The following is a 23,799-nucleotide window of genomic DNA, read 5'->3' as shown; positions in this document are numbered from 1 at the left end:
AGAGGTAAGGGGTGGGTGTAAACACCAAAAAAGGGCGTGACGTGAGCAGAAACAAGACCAACTAACTTGACAAATGGAGGTTACCGTGGTAACCGGAGACACCTGAACCTGTAAAGGAAATGGCGGGATGAATAGAGAGTTGGGAGACGCGGCATCAATGTGGTGAACACTTTTTAAATAAAAATAATAAAACGAATCAACGAACAAAACCCAAAAAAAAAAAAAATTAACAAGTAGAAGCACAGTCAGATATGAGCACAGTGCATATTGCAGAACAGATTTCATATGCTATCAGATTCACACTCCAGCCGTTTTGTTTTTTTACATTTTACACTGTAGCTGGTGTTAGTAACACAAACATTTTCATGCTGACCTCTTGACACTCGTTGCAAAAATCCATGCACTTGCAAAGACTACAAAGCTAAAATCCTATGCGTGTAAAAAAGAAAAAACATTACCAAGGAGTAAAATAAATAAATCAATAAACCAATATGATCACACTTAAAACACAATTCTGAGGGTTTTCATGGCAAAGTGAGATATATTTCAGCCTCAAATATTTCAGCAGCCTGAATTCACCTCAGGGCAATTCCACGATTCCAAAAACCATCTGCTGGATATTTGGGTGGTAAAGCCCAACACAGCTACATAACAGAGGCTGATAGGAGTTATTTCCTCCTGAGTGGCGTACGTCAGTCTCTTATGTAGCTGTATTGGACTTCACCACGCAGATATCCTGCAGTTCTAATTACCATGGAATTGCCAAACAGACGTAATTTTCCATAATGAACCCACACGAACGGGGAGAAGCAGCACGGGCCAATCACAGCTGGCGGTGAAAGATGTGGGCAGGTCCATGGGGCTCTCAGGTGAACGCAGGCGGGATGGTACAGGTATTTAGGACAGCCCCTGACCCACGAGGGAGGCGAACAGGCACACAGGAGCACTCCAATCCGCTCCGGAAATCTCCAGTTTTCATAAACGAGAGCACCGTGTCATTTCCGCTCTTCATCGTCGTCATGAGGTGTGCGTGTCCGTTCATCTCGATGCCGATAACAGGAGTGGGCATCGGCTGATGGAAAACCTCCCTTTCTCCTCTCGACGAGAACAGCGCTGCTTCGCCACCTTTTTTTTTCAGAAAAGCTGAAAACACTTCAGTTCTTCAGCCCACAACGGAGCGGGGACTCGTCATGGCACAACGCCAACATGGAGGGCCCTTTGCAGGAAGTGTAACACGGGTCCTGGAGCCGGGCGGAGGCCGCACCTTCATGCCAGAGAGCAATACTAGCGATAGGTCCAACCTTGCTCCGCACTTTAATCTGCTTACGCAGCACCTGGTGCTGTTCTTACAATGGGTCCCCAGGAGAACGTTTCTAGTGATGAGCTGTTATTTTGTACTGTTTGCTTTAACGCTATATTTTGCCCAACATCACACATGCGTAATGTCTTGAGACTGAATGCTTTCTCTGGCTTTTCTCAGAGAGGAACAGTAGATCTGACTGACTAGGCATGCTCACAGCACTGCCCAGTCTCTCGTGTGGCTAGGCAAAAGCGGAATAGGAGCTGACAGTTGAGATTGGCATCTTTCTCCTTTACCATCTTTGTTGATGCTAGCTACAGAGGTGGCTGAGAAGATGGCATATCCAATAAGGAACAGAGGAATGGTGGCAGAGAAGTAGGCTCAACCAATAAGGAACAGAGGAATGGTGGCAGAGAAGTAGGCTCATCCAATAAGGAACAGAGGAATGGTGGCAGATAAGTAGGCTCATCCAATAAGGAACAGAGGAATGGTGGCAGAGAAGTAGGCTCATCCAATAAGGAACAGAGGAATGGTGGCAGAGAAGTAGGCTCATCCAATAAGGAACAGAGGACTGTTCGAGACTCCGGCCCCCACCCTACAGGTACAGTAGCACTCCTATAGTTGACTTTAATGGTGTTTTTATGGGCTTTTAGGGGCTTGTTACGGATGTAATCTATGTGTTCAGTATCCGCACTGTGGTGAAGCTGCTTACGCACTAACCTTAGAGCTGACTTACAGTCTGTTAGTCTGGTTCAGCCCTACTGCTGATACAGATCATGTCTCTGCGCTTAGGTTCCCTTACACTGAGAGCGTCTGCTAAATGAATGCTAAGTAAGGTAACGAGTGGAGAGTACGCTGAGTGGAAGATCGTGGGTAGAATTGATCCGAGGTCTCGGGGGTCACAGACAAAGAGGCCGATCGGGGGATCTGAGGCTGAGTGGAAGAGGGGGATTTTGACGAGTGAGGACGGTCCTATCTAAAGGAATGCTTGCGCCCCCGTTTTCCTGAGGAAGAATTACTGTATTTTCATATGCTACCACATGATTAGCACAGCTGTCAAATAATACAAGCAGCCAACGGGTAACCCTGAAAAATGGGGGAAGTTGTTGATTTAGACATCGATGAGGCCGGGGGAAGGGATGATGTGGGTACTTCACAGGGCAGGGAGGTATGGTGTAGTCATTACAGTTGCAGGTTCAAATCTCAGGCGGGTCACAGCAATTGTACCTTCTGAGTGAGGTACTTAACTATTACACTTTCTCACTTATTTCTCCCCACTGGGAAGTTTTTTCCTCATGTGCTGTCTGGGGGCTCAGAGCTGGTATTTCCCCCTTTTGTCTTCCCTTCTTTTATTCTGTAAAGCGTCTTTGGGACAGTCTTCTGTAAAAAGCGCTATACAAAATTGAATTGAATTGAATTTGGTCCACGCTTATTTGAAAATCATGAATTTCTTTGAAACTAGTGTCCTGAAGCTTGGCCAACTGAAGGTCATCTGAATTTGAGGCATGTCAGCTCCTCTCTGCCGAACAGGCACAGCTACAGTACGTCCCGTCAGATAGACAGGAAGCCCTGCCACGTTCCCCGGTCAGCAGAGGAAGTGCTTGACATGAGCTCGACTGCTGCTTTCTCCAATCCTACCCTCCACAGCTCCCAGGGGCTGGTCCTCTCCGGAGAGGCCCCAGACAGGCCGGTTTCGATCGGCGGAATTCTCGACGGCGGTGGAAACGTCCGTCTCGGAATATTTTTCCCACCTGTCACCGCCCTGTCGGCTCCGACCAGCCGCTTTTCCTCGGAACGCCGGTCTTCCGAGGCCGGTCATTACCCGCGTGTGACCTTACGCGCGCACGGCATTCGCCCCGCAATTCCCCGCTAAATGTCAGTGCTCCGTACGCTGTTACAGGTCCCCGGAGAGGTGACGTTAGCTTTCACAGGTGTGCTGGGTCAAATCACGGGGGCCCCACAAGGCAACAGGACAAATGACATTTTTATTTAAGGGCAATCACCACATATTGAGGTACAATACAGTACATAGGTGGACAAGCACATTTAACAAAACTTTCCGAAACGCTGTCCAGCATATTTCCCCAGATATAAAAAAAGTGCTGAATTGCCGGAAAACCATTCAGCTTCATTCTGTGTAAAATGTTTAACGGTACGGTAACTTTTAATACATTAACAAAAATGTGCCAAAATATACACAAACACTGTAACTCCGCAGAAGGGCAGGCATATGCTGATTTCTCGCTCCATCTATTATCAAATGTTGTTGTTTTTTTCTCGCTGAGGGAAGCTGAAGTTCGTACGGACATTTCTGCGGTTAAATTCCCCAGGAACCTGTTCAGGTGCGCGGCGGGTTTCGAGCGCGGGGAGACGTGGGTAATCGGAGGCGGAGCCCTTACCGGGCGTCTGGAAGTTGAGGCGCCGGAGCTCCACGGGGTCGGTGGGATGATGGGAGGCGATCTCCTTGCTGTTGGGAAGACTTCCCTTTCTGCCGTCCGACTCGGCCCTTTTCCTGAAACGATGAAGACAAAAAGTAGTTATGAGACAAAAAGATCATTATGAAGAGATACAACACTAATACTAATACTACTACAAATACTACTACTACTACTACTACTATGAATAAAGAGAATAACATATTGCTGTTTTAATGGTTCTTTTTGTAATGCAACTTACAAGATAATAAACTATCTATCTATAGGGACTGGTGTTCTGGTGAATCTGGATCATGTGACAATCATTGAACTAACCAAAAAATACAAGCCCTACTCCACCCAGTGGACGGTAGCCATTACACATAGGGTCATACCAAAGCAAAAAGTTCATTGGATTAGTGGGTTAGTGAGCAGTGAATCAGTCTTTGTGAATATTACATATAAATATTCACATATCTCCACTGTTTACATGGACTATAAAAAGCAAAGCAAAACATTCTGTAACATACTCTCACTTATACGAGTGACACGTTTCAAATTACGTCATGGAATTTACGGCTTATATGCAGATGAATGATCTCATGAGTTTAGACAAAGCCACATACATTAACAAATATTAATCCTGAAATAATATTGCAGATCTACTTTGGATTATCTACTAGGTTTTTAAAATCTCTGTAAAACCATATCCTCCGTGAGATCTGTTCATATTGTTAAGGGTATTTCATGGCTGTATTTGTTATATGTTCTAATTCTCATAGATGGATGCCATTCTGATTGGACGACCACTGTTGAAAGACTGAGCTTTAAAAGGGAAAGTCCTTTTGAAAAGATGTGTATTTTGCTCATGTGCTGGTTAGCTGGTTTGCAACACTTACATTACATCAATTATATTGAGTATTAAGTTAATTATTGCGAAATAGATTGGTACTCTGTAATTCTAAAAAAATTGTGTTTCACTTAAAACATATGGGAATCAATAGTTTTTAGGCTAGCTAAGAAATTGGGGGAAATCACTATCTAGCAATTCCAGTGAATTCGAGGGAAACATTTTTCATAAATAAATAACGGCATAAAGGTTATGACGGGTCAAAGCGCTGTGAGATCACCCATTGGGGAGGCAAAATGAACATGGGTAATATGGAGGGTTATCTGTGCTCCACGACCAGCAAATCAAAGTGATGCTAAAATACAAAAAACCTAAAAGTGATGGCGAGGATAGTTCAGAACATCAGGCTCAGGCTATGGAAGATCTCGGCGTGTTTATTTTTCTCTAAATGAGCCTGTTAACTGGGCAGAGGAGTAGGTCGGTGCTCTCATGCCATGGCTTGCGTACTGGCACTGGCGTGGCCGCGGAAACGATGGCGGGATTTGCATGGCGGGATTCAAGCTGGAACTGACAATGGACAGAATGAGATGCCTGGAGGCTGGATGCAGAAAAGTGCAGCGACTGCTGCAAAACTGTCACAGTACCGGCACAAAGACTGTTCCCAGCCGGAGAGCAAATTCGAGTGAGAGGTCATGCTGTTGAAGAAATATACGCACGTCTATTTGTGGTTTATTAACATTAACATCCATGCCATTTCCAGAAATACTGTAAGTAAGGGGTTACTGTTAGTGCATGCACTTCTTTTGGGGCATGTTAGAGTAGACTCTCTTACACAGGGTGAATGATGGAGAGACGATTTTGGGTTTTGGGTCTATTTAGATGATACACTTCATATGATGATACATTTGTGGAAGAACCTATGCACTTGTAAGTCACTTTGGATGTAAAATGTAAACATGTTAGATGGTATCTTGGGTTTAATGTATATATCTGTACCTTTTCATTAAAACATTAGCAAGGAGATATGTTTATCAAGTCAATTGACCCGATGCATTTAAACAGTCAAACTGTCAAATATTATGACTTCATGGACAACATTGTGTCACGGTTCGTGTTTTGACAACAACAACAAAACAAAATCTTAAGATTCGGGACATTTTAGCCTATCCACAGAATACGGATAAAAGTGTAGAAGAACAAGATAACCTCTTATCAAAAAAAAATCACATACTGTAGCCATGGTGAAAGCAAGCAAATCGATAACCTCTTCAAAAGCAATAACAATTTAGAGGCAATTTTACAGGCCGCCGGATCGCTACAGCACAACCAATTCAGGGATCATGTGAAAAACAAACAGAGGAATCGACAGCTACATTCATTTTCAAACCCAGTAGTTAAAAATAAATGTGAATAACTATAAATATATATACGTGCCGGGCCATTAACAGCTAGACAGCCTCGCTTTGTAGCGTCCAACAGTTAGCTCATCTTAAAACAACCGGGAGTATATTCACACTTCTGAAGTATTCACCAGTACCCACAGTTTACACTCGATTGTTAAGGATGAGGCGCAGGCGAAACGAGGTGAGGCCCGCCCGTTTGTGGAGGAGCTTCATAAGTGAGGAAAATGGACAGCAAGCCCCTGGCATTCCATCAGTGTTGTGTCACCTGTCCTTCCCGGCTGCCCAACACACGCCGTGTACACAAATACACCGACTAAGAACCAGCTGGCAAACGTCTTTCCTGCCGATGCCATGTTTCAGTCATACCGGCAGTGAGAGAAGAGGACGACAGAGCGCTGTCCACTCTTTCACCACTGGCGTACGAAAGTGCACTTTCCACTGCAATAACATCTGCACGGCAAACAGCCGAAAGCTGTGTGTGTGTGTGTGTGTGTGTGTGTGCGTGCATGCGTGTGTCTGCGTGCGAGTGTGCGCGTGTATGTGTGGGTGGGTGGGATGAACACCAGGGGTAAAAAAAATCAAACAGGGATAAAATGAATCTGAAGGAATCTTCTGCTCTGAAATCTGGGGTGGGGGGTGAGGTAACAGCTGCGATGTTGTGGATTAAGAGGCTGGGGGGGGGGGGGGGAGTAGGAGGGGGGGGGGGACTTCATCTGTTGCCGGCGTCTCCTCTTACCTGTCTGGTTTGCTGCTCCATTTGGTGAGCGACAGGGGGGGACAAAGCAAGACGTTAGATGGCAAGGCCGGTGTAACGTTTCGCCATGACAACAGGGTATTTCTGTCACCGTCCTCTTTACGATCAGCAAAACGTATTATCTGAGGCTCGTACAACGCGTAACGTGCTCTAATCATAACTGTGATGGGGGGGGGGGGGAGAGAGGGGAGAGCTGAAGAACGAGAACGGCGTCTGCAACGCAACTGAAATAGTTTCGGCTAGAGAGCCGCGTTAGTTTCGCCCCTCCACTGGCAATACACTCCGTTCCACAGCCTGAGGTCGCACTTGTTCTCACGGAACTATCATTTCATACCAGGTGCATCCCGAAAGAGGGGTCCCAGCTGTGCATTCTGGGGTTTTTTTTACACCCACAAAAACACATTATTTGAGGAATAACACCTTGACTGTGCTGCTCAACATGTACAATGTACAAATGTATCAAAGTAAGAAAGAAATAAAAGTGGAAAAAATACAATGAATTTGATGGTGCATTTTGTGCTTATGTGAGCTCTGTGCTATATTTCACAGGTACAACACGATAAATTGCTAAGATGATTTCTACCTGTCAAGGATGTGATCGCAGGAGAAGGATGACATATGCTAATTCAATCTATTCATATTCAAAATCTGCTGTTTTCCCAGCGGGAGTAACCTGCAAAGCATCAATATACTGTGCAATAATACAAATCTAAAAAGAGGCAATATTTTCCCCGGGAAAAGCACAATTTTCTCTGAATTCAGCTTGATGAGCTGATATCTGTTCCAGCGCTAATCGAATTAGCAGCATTCCGTCTCCCTGGGTCGTGAATGACAGTTTGCACGTTGCTCGGTGACAGGTGTGCAAGAGTGATTTGGGGGGTGGGGGGGATGGGAAATAGATTTTTAATAAAAATGCAGATAAATATCTAAGGGCTGACGACTATAGATTGTACCTTTCCTCTACTTGCAATTCCACACACTGCAAAAAGTGACCGTCTAAACCAGTATTTTAGAGTAATAAAATCTAAGATCTTATTTTTTCTCTCAAGTAGAAAATAGTAGCTTGTTTTAAATTACTGTTTGTTTGACAAAATCTTCTTTAACCATTGGCAAATCTTGAAATTAGTCAAACTGTCTTACCCCACTGGCAATATTTTTGTCTTATTTAGCAAAAATGTAAAAAGAAATAGTTTCAATGCAAGACTAAATTACTTGGTGAGATTTACTTATTTTTCTGTTCTGTTTTTACAGTGCATGAACATTTTACTCTGACATGGCAATGCTAGAGACGACCTATGAACTAACTTTGGTGAACCTTTATCCATTTTAAAATCAGATTTCCAGATTATAATCACCCATAACTCTGTTACCTTTCATTTTGATTTGAACATAATACATATACACTCAGTGAGCACTTTATTAGGTATTTATTATAGTTATTTTTTAGACTCATACCTCGCTGCTGTAGCCGATCCATTTCATGTTTCGATACGTTGTGTGTTCAGAGATGCTCTTCTGCATACCCCTGTTGCTATTTGAGTTGCTGTTGCTTTCCTGTCTGCTCGAACCGGTCTGGCCCTTCTCCTCTGACCTCTTTCACGAACACGGCGTTTCTAACCTTTCCATCGCACACATTTCTCGCAGCAGAACAGTGACCGGATGTAGGTCCACAGGATTCGCAGTCAGTGAAACCAGATCATTCACATCTGGACATCGCGGTATGCGGCCTCACGTGCTCCGAGACAGTGCTCCAAACCAGTCCGTAAGTATTTGGACAGTGACACAAATTTGACTTTTCCGCTCCGTAACCCAATCCTGCACACTGGCTTTTTGAAAACAACGCCCATGAGGTGCAGACTGTGAGCTTTTATTTCGCAGGCGTTTACCGTACATCCATATCTTGTGAACCATACAGGGATTTCGGCCATTTTTATACAGCATCATTGTCCAAATACTTATAGCCGGCGCTGTTTCTGACTGTACCCAGGCCCCAGCCTGGGAATGGGCTTCGGCTGAGCGTGCAGGAAAGAGGCACATCGGCACTAAAATCGGGGAAAACTCGTTAAACCGCACATTCTTTGTGTCGAGCGTGCCGCACACCTGCTCGCGGCAGTTGTCCCGGGAGTCAGCCAGCTTGCCGGGAGCGAGGTGAAATGGGGGTTTCTTCCCCCACATATTTTGCAAATAATACTTATCCTCTGCATCAAGAAATGTATGTGTCGCCATTAAGCGCAACATAACATAATATGACTTCAGTACAATACGCCGTGTGCCTGATGAGTCACACTTGATAGGACAGCGAAGGAACGGACAGTTACGGTGTAAACAAATGATTACTGTCCGATTGGATTCATCACGGCCATCTTCCTGGATCATCAACATCCCGTTTATGCTTTTTTTCCTCCCTCGGAAGAACGCACACAAAAGAAACGTATATAAAGGCCGGTATTCCAGAGCCTAGACGTTCGGCTCAAATGAACATCCCGGCCTCATGTCACCTACATCTGACTCGGCAGATCTGTGTCACTTCGCGGCGGCGATGTGTCCGTTCCTCTTTGAGAGGTTTAAATCAGTGGTTATTGTGCTTTTCGTGCTCAACGGTAACACCGTTGTTTGTCCTTTGTCTTAAGAAAAGGAATCCATTAAACAGATTTTTTTTTTTTAAACACAATAGTGACAAGTGAGATAACTCATGGATATGCTCTAGAAAACGTGAATAAACTTGTGAGACTGACTTTATAAGTGTTGTGTAAATCTACCTGGGGCATATGGAAACATTAAATTCCAACTCTTATAGTCTACAGCTCTCTCATTCAGACTGTACACCACCGGGCCTTGACAGTCAGAGGCTAGCTTTCTCCACGAGGCAAAGAGGGGAGGTTTTACCAAGCGGCCAAAACCGGGTTTCATTTCTGAGGCTCTTGTTCAGTAACAGTGCTCCATAGCGCCACTGCGGTAGGCTCTGTTTTTTCTTCGTCTGAGGTCTCCCTGTGTGTTATGAGGACAATACAGTCATGCTTTGTGGACTCACTGTTAAGTCACTCTCTCTCTCGCTTCGTGGAGGAGCTGCTTTCAGCAGCCCTACTGCGCAGTCTCTGGCTCCAAATTGTACAAATTGGCGGCACTGGAAAACTCGACTTCCTCAGTTTCATAACACTTTTGACCATCCCATGGATAGTCAGTGCATGACATAACAGGCACGTGGAAACTCGGCCCTTACCTCTTGTACAGGAGAATGGCGATGACGATGCAGATGATGAAGACTACGGCCAGCACAGGGCCCACCACCCAGATCAGCCCCTCCTCCTCGTCAATCATTGGCTGAGGGTCGATGTCAGCTGACACCACGGGGTCGGAGTACGGGCTGGTGGCGTACATCGTCTGGGCGACGGGGGGTTCAAGGGTCAGACGTTAGCGTATCGTCACCGGAGACAACTTGCTACACTCTCAGAAGTAAAGGGACAGCGGAGGTCCTCCAAGGATACAATTTCACAAATGTACCCTGAAAGTACAGTAATGTTCTCTTTGGGTACAAATGACTACATTTTGTAAGCAAAAAAGGTACACATTAATTATATATTGCTGTCCAGGGTATACAATCTTATGTACCTACAGTATAGGGTACCACCCCAGCGACCTTCTTAGGAACTTTATTTCTGAGTATATGCTTTGATGGTTGTTTATATTATATTTAAACATTGCCTCAAAACAACTATATCTTATATGAAACCATTGCAAACAAGTCATCACAACAAATATACTGTATCCAGCACAAGTGAAAACAACATTGTCCTTGAACAACATTGTTTCTAAAACCTTTTAAAACATTTTCTTCAAAACTACTACAAAAAGTTTCTTTTGATATTTTTTATATTTTTATACTATTTTAAAATAAGGCCTTACATGAGGCTGAATGCTCGGAACAAGTGCAAGAGATTATGTTTTTTTCCTTTCTTGGCTGTCTCTCTTGATCCAAAAAAAACACCCTGTCGAAGCGGCTTCCGAAAAATTGTCAAGACTCCAAAAGAGTCGTCTGCCACATCCCCGGCTCTGCTTTACGGAGACCTGACGTTAAAAGCACAAGTCTGAGTGTGAAAAATCCCGTCGACTCCAGGTTTAGCAAACCGTCAAGGTGTTCGCCGGCTTGCGTCAGACATTCCCGAAGCGCAGAAAAAAGAAAGATGCTATGATGCCATTAGATCTTCCACTGCGCTTCATCAGACCAACAACCTGTAACCGCAATAACTCCTACAGACACCAACAACCTGTAACCGGCATAACTCCTACAGACACCAACAACCTGTAATGGAATAACTCCTACAGACACCAACAACCTGTAATGGAATAACTCCTACAGACACCAACAACCTGTAACCGGCATAACTCCTACAGACACCAACAACCTGTAACCAGCATAACTCCTACAGACACCAACAACCTGTAACTGGCATAACTCCTACAGACACCAACAACCTGTAATGGAATAACTCCTACAGACACCAACAACCTGTAACCGGCATAACTCCTACAGACACCAACAACCTGTACCCGGCATAACTCCTACAGACACCAACAACCTGTAACCAGCATAACTCCTACAGACACCAACAACCTGTACCCGGGATAACTCCTACAGACACCAACAACCTGTAACCGGCATAACTCCTACAGACACCAACAACCTGTAACCGGCATAACTCCTACAGACACCAACAACCTGTAACCGGCATAACTCCTACAGACACCAACAACCTGTACCCGGGATAACTCCTACAGACACCAACAACCTGTAACCGGCATAACTCCTACAGACACCAACAACCTGTAACCGGCATAACTCCTACAGACACCAACAACCTGTACCCGGGATAACTCCTACAGACACCAACAACCTGTAACCGGCATAACTCCTACAGACACCAACAACCTGTAATGGAATAACTCCTACAGACACCAACAACCTGTAATGGAATAACTCCTACAGACACCAACAACCTGTAACCGGCATAACTCCTACAGACACCAACAACCTGTAATGGAATAACTCCTACAGACACCAACAACCTGTAATGGAATAACTCCTACAGACACTAACAACCTGTAATGGAATAACTCCTACAGACGTCAACAACCTGGCACAGAGCTAGCCCCACAGCTCGCAATTCACATTAAAACCACCCCCACCCCCCGCACCTCAAATTTAACTAATCACCATTTCATTATCCACAAGCACCCTGAAATGCCAGAGGTATGGTTTCCAATATGTTGGCACAATAAAAAGTATGGGTATGTGGGCACAGCAATGCGGGCCTTTTCATCCCAGTAGACCTGCTTAGAGGCTGGGTGGCACCATGAATCCAGAGTCATTTGCGTTTAAATTGACTTCCACGCGGTCGGGGACATGGCCACTGGGCATGACTGCCTGCCAGGTCTTCCCAGGTTTAGAGTCTGAGTCTGCCACGCAGCTTCCAGAAGGGGCGACAAGATCCCTCGCTTACTCGTAATAACCACAGCGGGGGGGTTTCATGTCTGAATTAATTTACATGCAGGAGGCAAGCTCCTGGAGAAGGCTGGGCGGTTAAAACGCGGGGGAAAAAAACACTCACATTCTCCGAGATCTCCAGGACGGCCAGCACGAAGAAGATGTACTCCTGCCCGCTCTGGAGGGGCTTGTTCTCGAAGTTGCCGTAGACCTGCCGGTTGCCCAGCGTGAACCCGGTGGGCAGATCCTTGAAGTGGGCCGTGATGTAGGCCTTGGGCTCCAACTGCCGGCGCACGCGAAGACTCCTGCTCGTCCGGTTAATCTGCTTCAGCAGCTGAGAGAAACGACGGGGACAGTCGTTACAGAAACGCAACCCCTTAAAAAAACACAGCAATTAATACTAAATACTGAAAAAAAATTGGTGATGGTAGTCTATGTTGTTGTTAATGACAATGGTAAAGGTCAATGAAACAACACAGCAAAACAACCCAACCCCCCATTATAAAAAATCCAGCTATTAATACAAAATACTATAAATACAATGAGGTGATGGTAGCCTTCATTGTTGTATCTTTCTACGCCATATGATTAAGGTTACACGTGGTAAAACTTTCAAATAAACCTTTTCTTTTTTGGGATTCTACGATCCTGGTCGGTTACATGAACAGAACATAACATTAATATTTTAAGGCTTTCTAAAAACTGTAATTTCAATTCATTGCGATATTACACGGGACCGGAATTTTTTATTTATTTTATTTTTTATTTTTTAAACGATCCCAACTGACATATCCCATTACAAAAATAAAATAAATGACCATTCATTCCAACAGCTTCTCTTCACCGAAGGCGGTAATGCACACACATTCCAGGGCAGAGCGTGTTCCTCAGGGTTTTTCCGTCTCGTGGTGAATATACTGCACACATTAGCAGCACCGTTAGTGGCCTGGACTTAGGCCAGAAATGTAAATATACATGTAAATTATGATGTAAGCCTAAAGCAAGGGGGAAAAGACCTCGTTAATGGATTACATTTTTCTAAATAAACACTGGAACTTATATTCTCAGTGGCATTAAGCTTGTTCCGCCTGACTGCTGAATCTTGCACTGAGGGAGTCTAGGGCTTCGGTGGGAACACGTGGTGACCATGGCGACAGGGGGACAGGTGACCGTACGCTCTCCTCTGATACGCTCACCCACGGGCCAATAAGGGGGAGAGTTGCTCACTGACGACCCAGACTCACTTCAGTGGTGCAGGGCTCCTCCTACTTTAGTGGTAGCGGCCAATCGGGAGAAAGTCAATGCAAACTGTTGTGTGAAAATACGAAGTTGTATTCACTGTGAAGAGTTAAGGACCGACTATTGTTCTGCTGATTAGCTGTTTTTTTCACCCATGTAATCAAAGATTCTTCTTCTGCGGCTCTGATCTACAGCATTCAGGCTGCAAGGGGAAGGCAACCATCTCTATCTCTCTATCTCTCTCCCCTCCCTCCTTGACTCCCTCCTTCTCTCTCTCAATCCCCTCTCCCTCTTTCTCTGTCTCTCTATCTCTCTCCCCTCCCTCCTTCTCTCCCTCCTTCTCTATCTCATTCCCCTCTCTCTCTTTCTCTATCTCTCTCTCTCTCCCTCCTCTCTCTCTAACCCTCTCTCTTTCTCTATCTCTCTCCCCTCCCTCCTTCTCTCTCTCATTCCCCTCTCTCTCTTTCTCTATCTCGCTCTCTCCCTCCCTCCTTCTCTCTCTCTCTCTCTCTAACCCTCTCTCTCCTGGGGATATTGCACACACTGAAGGCCTGTCACGCCAACTGATTGGTTTTCACAAATATCCCGGGGAAACAAGAGGCCCATTGTTTTCACCCCGTACTTTCCAAACCCGCTTACAAGTAACATCAAGGACAGAAAGTCATTCTCCTTGAGGACCCCTGAGAACCCCCCCCCCCCGATGCCTCCAGGAACTGCTCAGACCGGGATGCCGGCGTGAATGCAGTGTGAAGCGCGTCCACGCCCGGTGGTTCTGTGGCTGCTAACTTTGACCTGGTTTGTACTGGGAACGCAAGCACCTCCACTTGGCTCTATTTGGGCGCTGCTCTGCTCCCCTCCCAGTGGATAATCCAGCAGCGTGCTGTGCTAACACAGACAGGCTGGGTCCCTCAGGCCCCAGAATGTCACAACACAAAACAGTAAAGCCTCCATTAGACGCTGAGCCTCCAACGAGACCGGGCCGCTTTTAATGGTCGGGAACAGAATCATAAAGCGGAAATAAATGCCTGTCTCCAATAACAGTGAAAATATATCGCTCTGGAAACGGGGTAAGACTTCGTCGGCCTCCCCTGGCAGTGTAGTTAACGTGCGGTGGCTAGCGAGCGCACAGATGTCACCAGCGTGGCGCCAGAAATAACTAAATATTTAATTTAAACAAGATGTTATCAGGCAACATCTTATTTGGAAAATTTGAGTGGAGCAGGGAAGAGGCACGTGGAAATAGACCCCGAGCGACTGCACTAGCGGAGGGGGCAAACAGAAAAACGTCCAAAACAGCCAATCCTACCTTGCATTGTAAGCAGTGAAATGTTAAATGCTCAATTGAAGTTTTATGTTACACAGGATTAGCACGTTAGCATATGGCTATCTTACCTCAGGCCGTCTCTGCACGGGTGCTTTACGTGCTAATGGGCTGAGCACCATTTGGACGCTAATAAGGGGCGAAAGTCTGAAGCGGTTATAAACGATGCGGAGAGTGTGCACACGTACGGTAACCAGTTGAACGAGGAACACGACAGCCTAATATAACGCGTGAATCTCAACGGAGCGAATCTGAAGCGACGGAACCAGACCAGGGGAGTTAGTCTCTCGGCGTACCTGCGGGCAAGAGACCGCTATTGGACATCGCAGGCGCGGGAAGCTGTCGGCTCCAACGTGCTCCCGAGCTCCACGGCGGAGCGACAGGAGCCCTGATAACATCTTCAATCATACGCCCTGCTGCTGCCGTCGCCACGGCCGCGCTGCCCACTGCCCTTGGGAGAACTTTCAAAGGCGACAGCGAATATTGACGTATAAATTCTGGGGGCGCTTACTGTTTGATTATCCGTCACGGCGAAACGTCGTCGGGCGAGCTGAGCCCCAGAAAACGAAGCCACTCCAGACAACAGCGCTGTCTGCTCCGCGAGGAGGAGAAACGGGGTCTCGCTCGTGGACGAAATCCGCCACGTTTTAAGCAATGTTCTATTTTTAATAGCCAACGCCGCCGCACAATGACGATGTTCGAACTTACATAAGACTCCCTTTTTTAGTAAATCCTCGTCTCATTGAAACGAAATTGTCATTACAGGGACACGAGCGTATTACGCGTCGAGTCGTGTGAAGAATGCCTTTTTTTCCCCAGACAGACGTTCGGAATTTAGCTAACGTCCTTAACGAAAACCATTACACAGATAAACGCTTTGCGAGCCGCCTCCCATTAAAATTCTCTCTCCTGCTGCGTAGGGCGGATTATACGGGGGCTTTTTTTTGACGCTCGCTCCGACAGAGCAGCCGGCTTAAGAGGAGAAACGCCGGGCGAAGGGCAACCGTGACAGAAAAAAAAACGTCACGTGAAAATGCACAAAGGGTCTTCGATTTCTGCCTTCCCGTGGATCCCCCCCCCCCCCCCCCCCCTTCATTTCCCCGTGAGAGACCGCGACGCTACTCTCGAAATGCTAGCCGTGTAACAAGTTTGCAACTCGACTGCATGTCGCGGAGGAAAACAAGACTACCAGTTCCAGTGTAGCAGGTTCCTGCCCAAACTGCTGATACACAAGAGTGGATAAAATATTTACACCATCTAAAAATAATCCCCAGGGACACCGAGCTAACAGCAGCACACAGATAAGGGCAGTGCCGCGGTTCCCATGGTAATCGCCCCTGTTAGGGAGCTGCCAAAATGGTTCTCATTTCCATATGAAGAAACCCTTCTCCCAAGCTATTTTTCGCGAAGGCGCTAATGCAGTCATCCTGTTCCAGGGACCTACAAGGGCACTAACTGCTAACACAGTCCCCCTATTTAAGGGACCTAGAAGGGTGCTAACCGCTAACACAGTCCCCCTGTTCCAGGGAGGGGACCTACAAGGGCGCTGACCGTTAACAGAGTCCCCTATTCCTGGGACCTACAAGGGCGCTAACCGCTAACACAGTCCCCCTGTTCCAGGGAGGGGACCTACAAGGGCGCTAACCGCTAACACAGTCCCCTATTCCAGGGACCTACAAGGGCGCTAACTGCTAACACAGTCCCCCTATTCAAGGAACCTACAAGGGCGCTAACCGCTAACACACCGTATAATCCTGATCCAGGGAGGAGTGTGGAATGTGGCTGAGCCCGGGGGTTGGAGGGGTGGGAGGGAGGGAATGCTGGTTTCTCATTTCCCGATAACGGCCGTGTGAACCTACCTCCTCAAGGTCCATTTCGTCGGGATTGTCCCAGGGCTTGACGAACTTCCCGCCGCGCTTCTTCAGAGGCACCACCACGATGTAGTATCCCCTGCGGAGAAGACAGATGGGGGGGGGGGGGGGCACGTGGGTCAGCCTCTGCAGCCAGACTACACCCTCCTGCTGTTTGGGCTGAGGAGAAGTGGGTCTTTATCCACCCGTCATCGACACTGAACCTTCTGAGACCCTCTCCTTTTAATCCCCCCCCCCCCCCCCCCATTGCCCTCCCCCCCACGCCAGTTCCCTCAAACAGCCAAAAATTAAATAATAAAAGGCACTCCGTTAATAGAAGGCCGTGTTTTTTTTGGAATGACTTCATTAGGTTCGTCCGTGTTCTGGCTTTTCTAAACGAGGCGCGGCGTGTGAATTTCGAGCGGGGGCAGTCGCGCGGGCTAATTAGGCCGCCCGGTTTGAGCCGAGATGGCGGGGGTTTCCGCGCGCCGGGCTGCGACTCTGCCAGCCTTTCTGCATCCCGGCTGAGCCGCGCCCCGGCCGACACAGTCAGGAAGTCAATACGACACGAAGAAAGGGGAGCCTAATTAGCTTAAATCCGCGGAGGAACAGTGGCGCGCTTCTCCTGTGTGGCCGAGGAGATCAAAATGGCAGATTCTTTATTTATTTATTTGCTTTGTTAAAGTCAATCCGCGGTCAGAAATTCTCCTGTTGGCACCTGGTAGGCTCTTTTAAGCACTCGACACATGTAACGTAACTGAACAGTATTAATATAACGACGGTAAATATGAAACAGATGAAAGGTTGCAAAGCGCAAAAAGATCTGATGCATGAGATAATGTATGCAGCAAACAATGGAAAGTCGGCCTTGAATCAAACATTTACATTACATTTACATTTTAGTCATTTGGCAGACGCTTTTAATCCAAAGTGATTTTCAAGTGCATAGGTTCTTCCACAGGTTAAAAGCATCAAATCCATAACTAAAAATATGCGGTCATGAAACTGACAAAGGGAACTATCCTTGGATCAAGCACTATTAGCAACTGATGCTCACTAATGCTCCCACTTCCCATTCAGCAGGTGGGATTAAAATGTTTTCATTTAACCAGCATCTGGACGAGCAATGGAGCTGGTTAAGTAACAATATTCTGTTTGAAACGGACAATGGGAACTATCCTTGGATCAATATTAGGACGGATATTAGCATTGACATTAGCAATGAGCTAAATTAGCATTGACAGTAGCACCAAGTACTATTAAAATCGATGTTAGCAATTAGCTAAATTAGCATCGATAGTAGCACCGAGCAGTATTAAAAATCTATATTAGCAATTAGCAACATTAGCACACGAGGCCAGAGGGAAGGATCTCGGTCCAGCCGGCGCTGGCCCGGGCGTGGTCGAGGCCCGAAACGGCCAAGCCCACCCGACGCTCACCTCACTTTCTCCGTGGTCTGCACAGCTGGCAGCTCCACGGTCACCATGCCGTCGGACCTGATCTTGCCGACCAGGTAGGGCTTGGTGTGGAGCACGTCGGGCGCGGTCATGGTGCTCACGCGGTGCTGGAGGCCGCCGGCGCTGTTCCCGCGGTTGGTCAGCAGGAAGGAGTACTGCGTCTGCGGCTGCAGGTTTGTGATCAGCTTCTGCGTCAGCTTGCCGTCCACCTCCACACTCTGCCCGTTGTCATAGAGTATCTACCCCGCGGGGAGACAGCGAGATTCAAACACCAACAGACACTAACCGACACTAACCGACACTAACCGACGATCGATCATAAAAACACACGCTCATTTCACAATCAACACCGAAACATAATATCATTCCAGTTCTGTTATAGAAACAGTAACAAACCAGTGACTAGTTTAACAAAGTCAACCACTTGCATCTTATGTATTACTGCATCATATCTCTGATTTATGTTGCTGTGGTCCACTGGTTTTAACTTGTAATGTCAGCGTTGTTTGATCTGTGTTTGTTTACCCATTTCCGCTGGAAATATGTGCTTTCAGAAACGCTCTTATACAGTATGCTATCCTCTGGGCCCAAATATACACGTTATCTTAAATGAAACGATGAAACTTAAAATACAACAAAGTAATTTCACATTGCTAATAATTCACATTTTCCCCAATACTGTTCCATTCACTCATCTCTCGGATATTCGGGAAGGAGGCACTCACGGTGAACGTCTGGGCCGGGTTATAGTTTTCCGGAATCTCCCAGGTGAGGAGCACCGAAGTCTTCATCGCCGCTTTCACGTGAAAATTTTTTGCGAACACTGCTAAAAAGAAAGGCAGTGCAGATGATTTAGGCACGTTGCTAGGGCTGGCTTTCTCCGCCCGCGGCCCTTCCCGCCGGCTGTTCTCAGGAACCCTTACCTGCGCAACCACACCTGTGAGCGGTCTGAACGCACTCGCCATCACAGCCACACCTTACCTCTTCTCTGCCGAAGCGACTGTTTCTGAGAGCCTGGCCAAGCACAGCCTTTCCCAACCGGAGTGCCGCCGCGGTTAAATAAACCACAACGACACGTGACAGCTTTTAATTAATTTTGAGCATCTAGTATATAACTGCGGGGCTTTACAAGAGCACAGAATTCTTCATGAATTTGGCCTTTTAATTTTCCTCTCAAAGTGCACCAAATTTGATCCTGTTTAAGTTCTCCCGTGGGGGCATGCCCCCAGTCGAATCAGGGTCCCCACGCTACATTTTCTCAAAATCCTGTGGGAAACTTTGGATCCCAGTCACAAAAGCCCAAATAAATTAAAGTAATCATTAAAATGGATTATCACTTAATTCAAAACCCCAGAAAGAACATTTAGGCCAACTGTTGACATGCCACACCAATGTATGCCACTCCTACAAAAAAACATTTAAGAGTGGTGTGGCATGAAAGTCTGTAGGTTTGAAAAGTCTGCCATGGAAAACAATTGGGAAATGCTGGCCCAGTAGACGCGACGCTGATGTGACCACTTGTACACAGAAGTTTACCTTTGTCCTGAAACTGCTAGTCTGGGCTGAGAAACCACACAAACAGTGAAATGGAAGAGACAAGCCAGACTGGCGTAGAGACATTTAAACAAGCGGCTGATTCCAGATCCTCATTCACTTTTTACACTGAAAACCAGGAGCCTACAAACTGATCCCAGACCTGTGGCAAAGGGCCAATATGCTTATATCCTGCTGTGCTCAAGATTTTTCACTAACAGAAGATCTAGCTTGCTGATGTCTTCAAGTAAATTAGCAATTTTTTTTTCTTTCACATTCGCTCAGATAAGCTCACACCGGTGCTATCAAGCCCGGAAACGCACACGCGGTATGCAAAACACACGCAGCAACCGACAGCTGCGGAATATGCTCCTGTCAAGTCCGATTGCGGCTACACTAATATGATTCATTTTCACCTTATGTATTTTATCAATTAGAAGGAGGGACAAAACTGCCGTTCATCCAACCGCCTTGCTGTAAGAACATCCGAGTCCAATTTGTGACAGGGCAGGCAGGTTCGAAATAGGTTTTCAGGCAGCTTTTATGGAAAGCATAATTACATGCCGAGTAGCCGTCATATTCCACGTGAAGTGCTTTTCTATAGCAACCGGTAAAAAGAAAAGGGGAAAAAAAAAAAACCTGATGTTCTTCATGAATTCTGAACTTGGGCATTTACCCACTAGACTAGACACAGACTCGACTACTTACTCAGTACTGTACCTTCGTCCCGCTGCATAGAGCAACTGTAGCCATGCATTTAGCTATGCCAGAAAAGTGCTGAAACATCCACCCTCCTTCTATATTCTGCGGAAGGGGGCCAGAGTGAGCGTGGTGCAGGGGTGGGTTGGGTTTGGGAAGGGGGAGAGATCCTACCTTGATCGAGGGGCTGTGTCCTGAACTGAACACTGGGGCTATAGGGCCCGGAGCCCTTGCTGGTGAACGCGCACATTTTGATATCGTAAGTGGTGTCCGCTTTCAGGCCGTCGAGAGTCACGACGGACTCCGGGGCGGTGATGAACAGCTCGGATGGGTTCCGGGGGCTGTTGATGTCCTTGTACTGCAGGGCGTACTTGACGATGTTGCCGTTGCGCTCCCCCAGGGCCACGGGCTTCCAGCTAATCTGGATGGTGGCGGTGGTGGCGCTTTCCGACGCAATGTTCTGGGGGTACCCGCTGGGGATGTCCTCCGTGGTGCTGATCTCCTTCACCGTCTCCTCCCCGAAGCCCGCCTTGTTCCGGGCCGAGAGGCGGAAGACGTAGGAGGCCCCTTTGTGGATCTCCTTGGTGGTGTAGTGGTTCTCCCTCTCCGGGAACTCGATGACCGTCAGGGTCTCCGCGTCCTTGCGGCCGAACCTCAGCCGGTACCCCTGCAGGGGCCCGTAGGTGAGCGCAGGGGGGTGCCACTGGAGGAGGGCGGTGCCCATGTTCGTGGGGCTGACCATCAGTCTGGGCTTTTCTGGCACTGGAAGAACATGAGGACATAATTTAAATAATTTGTTGTTTTTCAGCTGACACTCTTATCCAAAGCGACTTACAGTTGATTAGACCAGCGCTACTGATCCTGCGGGCCGCAGTGTCTGCAGGTATGTAGTCCTACCGTGCGCTACACAACCTGATTTCACTAATTATTTTACCAGCTTGGTTAAGATAAAACGCTCATTAGTGAAATCAGGCAAATGCAGGCAGACACTGAGGCCCGCAGGACGTGGAGTTTAGTAGTGCCGGATGAGACTAAGCAGGGGACAATCCCCCCCAGGAGCAATGTGTGGTTAAGGGCCTTGCTCAAGGGCCCAACAGCTGCACTGATCTTGTTGTGGCTACACCGGGGCTTGAATCACCAACCCTCCAGGTTCCAGGCATGTACCGTAGCCGCTAGACGACAGGCTGACCTGTGATTTCACAAACTTCAAATTCAGATGAACCAAATAAGGTTTATGGTTCTTGTGTAAAAATGTCCTATGTCAGAGTTGGGTAACAAGGGCCGTATTTAATGATCTGACATTTTAGCTACATTTCTTGATGAGTGCATGACTGTGTGTCCACATAAGAATTGTTTTGCTGTGATCTAATCTACACGTGAACTAGAAACCTGCATACACACCATCCCTCCAGGACTGGAACTGCCCACCCTAGCACTATATAATATCAACAGCTCTGTAAAATATTGAATGTTGCTTCATAATTTATCCGTGCATAATTTTTCAGTGTTACAGAATATATGAATATGCCCGTCCCGAGATGATTGGATGAAACAGCATTCTGGCACAAAATGGCAGCTGGGAGACAGCAGAACTCTTTTCCACATTCTCCCAGAAAAGCTCACACCGGTGCTATCAAGCCTGGAAACGCACGCAGCGACCAACAGCTGCGGAATATGCTCCTGTCAAGTCCTATTGCGGTTATACTAATATGATTCATTTTTACCTTATGTATTTTATCAATTAGAAGGAGGGAGAAAACTGCCTTTCAGCCAACCGCCTTGCTGTAAGAACATCGAGTCCCATTTCTGACAGAGCAGGCAGGTTCGAAATAGGTTTTCAGGCAGCTTTTATGGAAAGCATAATTACATGCCGAAGAGCCGTCATATTCCATGTGAAGTGCTTTTTTATAGCAACCAGCAAAAAAAAAAAAGTTGTTCTTGAATTGTGAACTTTATTCTCTCCACACCTCCCTCCCACCTAATTGTACATTAGTTATTTAATCTCAGCGAATGCAAAACCAAAGGGGGACTTGAATTTAAACCATTTTCTTAAACGAGCAGGAAATTTGCAGTCTAACAGTTAAGCGGGGGAAGAGACATCCATTTTGTGCCCCATTACATGTAATTTTTCCACCCTCACAACTGGAACGGATACAGTTGCCACAATCAGAACATAGGGAGTAGAACCGGGGCTAAAGGACATTTTATAGTTAGGCGATGTATGGTCAGCTGATAGAGATCATCTACATTGTCATCTACATTCCAATATCGCTTATGACTTAGGAACGACACAGAACGCATCACCGAAGCGGACTCAATTGCGAACTCTAGATGTGACAGCTAGTGGTTGACACTTTGCTAAACATGAGAACGTTCTATAATAAGACTGTCAGGACAACTGACGCGGTCAAAGTTCAATTCAATTTAAGTCTGGGCGATGGGCACAACGATCAAACTGCCCGTCTCTCTAGTATAAACTGAAATGCCGTCGTGACCGACAGTCAAACGTGCTAATTGGACGGTCATACATCGTCCAGGGATAAGCTGGCCTTAATTCGGAGGGCAGGGAGGCCTGCGGAAAGGTACCTGCGGCTGTCGTGGTGACCTGCTTGGGCTTGCTCCGAGCTCCGTCACCTTTAGTTGTGTACGCCGCCACGGCAAAGGAGTACGTGGTCTCGGCCTGAAGCTCGGTAACGACCATTTCCTGCGGGGAAAAACGCTCAAATTTTCAGAATTCAAGTTCCCTGTTTGAAGGCCAAAGGCTTCCACACTCACCCATTCTATTAACCACAGAGGAAGAGGAAAATACACATCTCTGTCCCTGCTGAGTGGATATAACAACAACTCAGGTAAACCCATCTCATTTGTGTGTGTGTGTGTGTGTGTGTGAGACACAGAGAGAGTGAGATAGTGAGAGGAAGAAGAAAGAAAGAGAGAGAGAGAGCGAGAGAGAGATGGGTGTGCTTGAACTAAACTACACAGCTTTTGTGTTTAACCTGTACATCTGTACAATAATCTTTTAGCCAAACGATTGTTTTCATACATTCATGCAGAAGTTAATGGAGGTTAAAAAGGCTCCGGCTTGAATCAGCATGTCAGTGATGAACTATAAGCTTCCCGGTGAATGGCGAGTTGCCATGGCGCCCATAAAAAAGCACCGCACACACACACACACACACGCACACACACACAGATGCACACACACACACACGCACGCACACGCACGTGAGCACAGGCAGTTGGCACAGGGTCCTGTTAGCTGTTCCTCACCACTATGGGGGAGTGAGGAATTCAGCTTTTCTGATTTAGGATCGATTATATTCCAAAAGCTGCTTTACAATAAACCACAGAACACTATCTATAGTCTGTATAGCCCATTCAGCAGAGCGAGCGTCTCGGCCCATCCCTCGACTGTGCGAGGAGACTTCACTTCATGCAGTCAGAGGCGTGAGCGCTGGCCTGGGGTGCTAATGAAGTTACGAGGGGCGACCCCGCAT

At 46.8% G+C, this 23,799-nt stretch overlaps 1 protein-coding gene across 1 annotated transcript in view; it reads right to left on the bottom strand.

Annotated features, from left to right (window-relative positions):
• The window catches only part of LOC133135222 (receptor-type tyrosine-protein phosphatase delta-like), a 452,453-nt gene that overhangs the window by 32,916 nt on the left and 395,738 nt on the right, over positions 1–23,799 (bottom strand). Inside the window, exons 24-33 of the mRNA XM_061252069.1 lie at positions 22,889–23,006; positions 20,477–21,064; positions 18,796–18,896; positions 18,053–18,309; positions 16,623–16,713; positions 12,328–12,537; positions 9,942–10,102; positions 6,704–6,718; positions 3,700–3,812; positions 67–108 (exon numbers count right to left, since the gene is read on the bottom strand). Coding sequence (XP_061108053.1) covers positions 67–108; positions 3,700–3,812; positions 6,704–6,718; positions 9,942–10,102; positions 12,328–12,537; positions 16,623–16,713; positions 18,053–18,309; positions 18,796–18,896; positions 20,477–21,064; positions 22,889–23,006 — 1,696 coding nt within the window. The remainder of the gene's footprint in view (positions 1–66; positions 109–3,699; positions 3,813–6,703; positions 6,719–9,941; positions 10,103–12,327; positions 12,538–16,622; positions 16,714–18,052; positions 18,310–18,795; positions 18,897–20,476; positions 21,065–22,888; positions 23,007–23,799) is intronic.

The sequence above is a fragment of the Conger conger genome, chromosome 8 (genome assembly GCF_963514075.1).
Source record: "Conger conger chromosome 8, fConCon1.1, whole genome shotgun sequence".
In the NCBI taxonomy this organism is placed as follows: Eukaryota; Metazoa; Chordata; class Actinopteri; order Anguilliformes; family Congridae; genus Conger; species Conger conger.
This window is presented reverse-complemented; position numbering and strand designations above follow the sequence as displayed.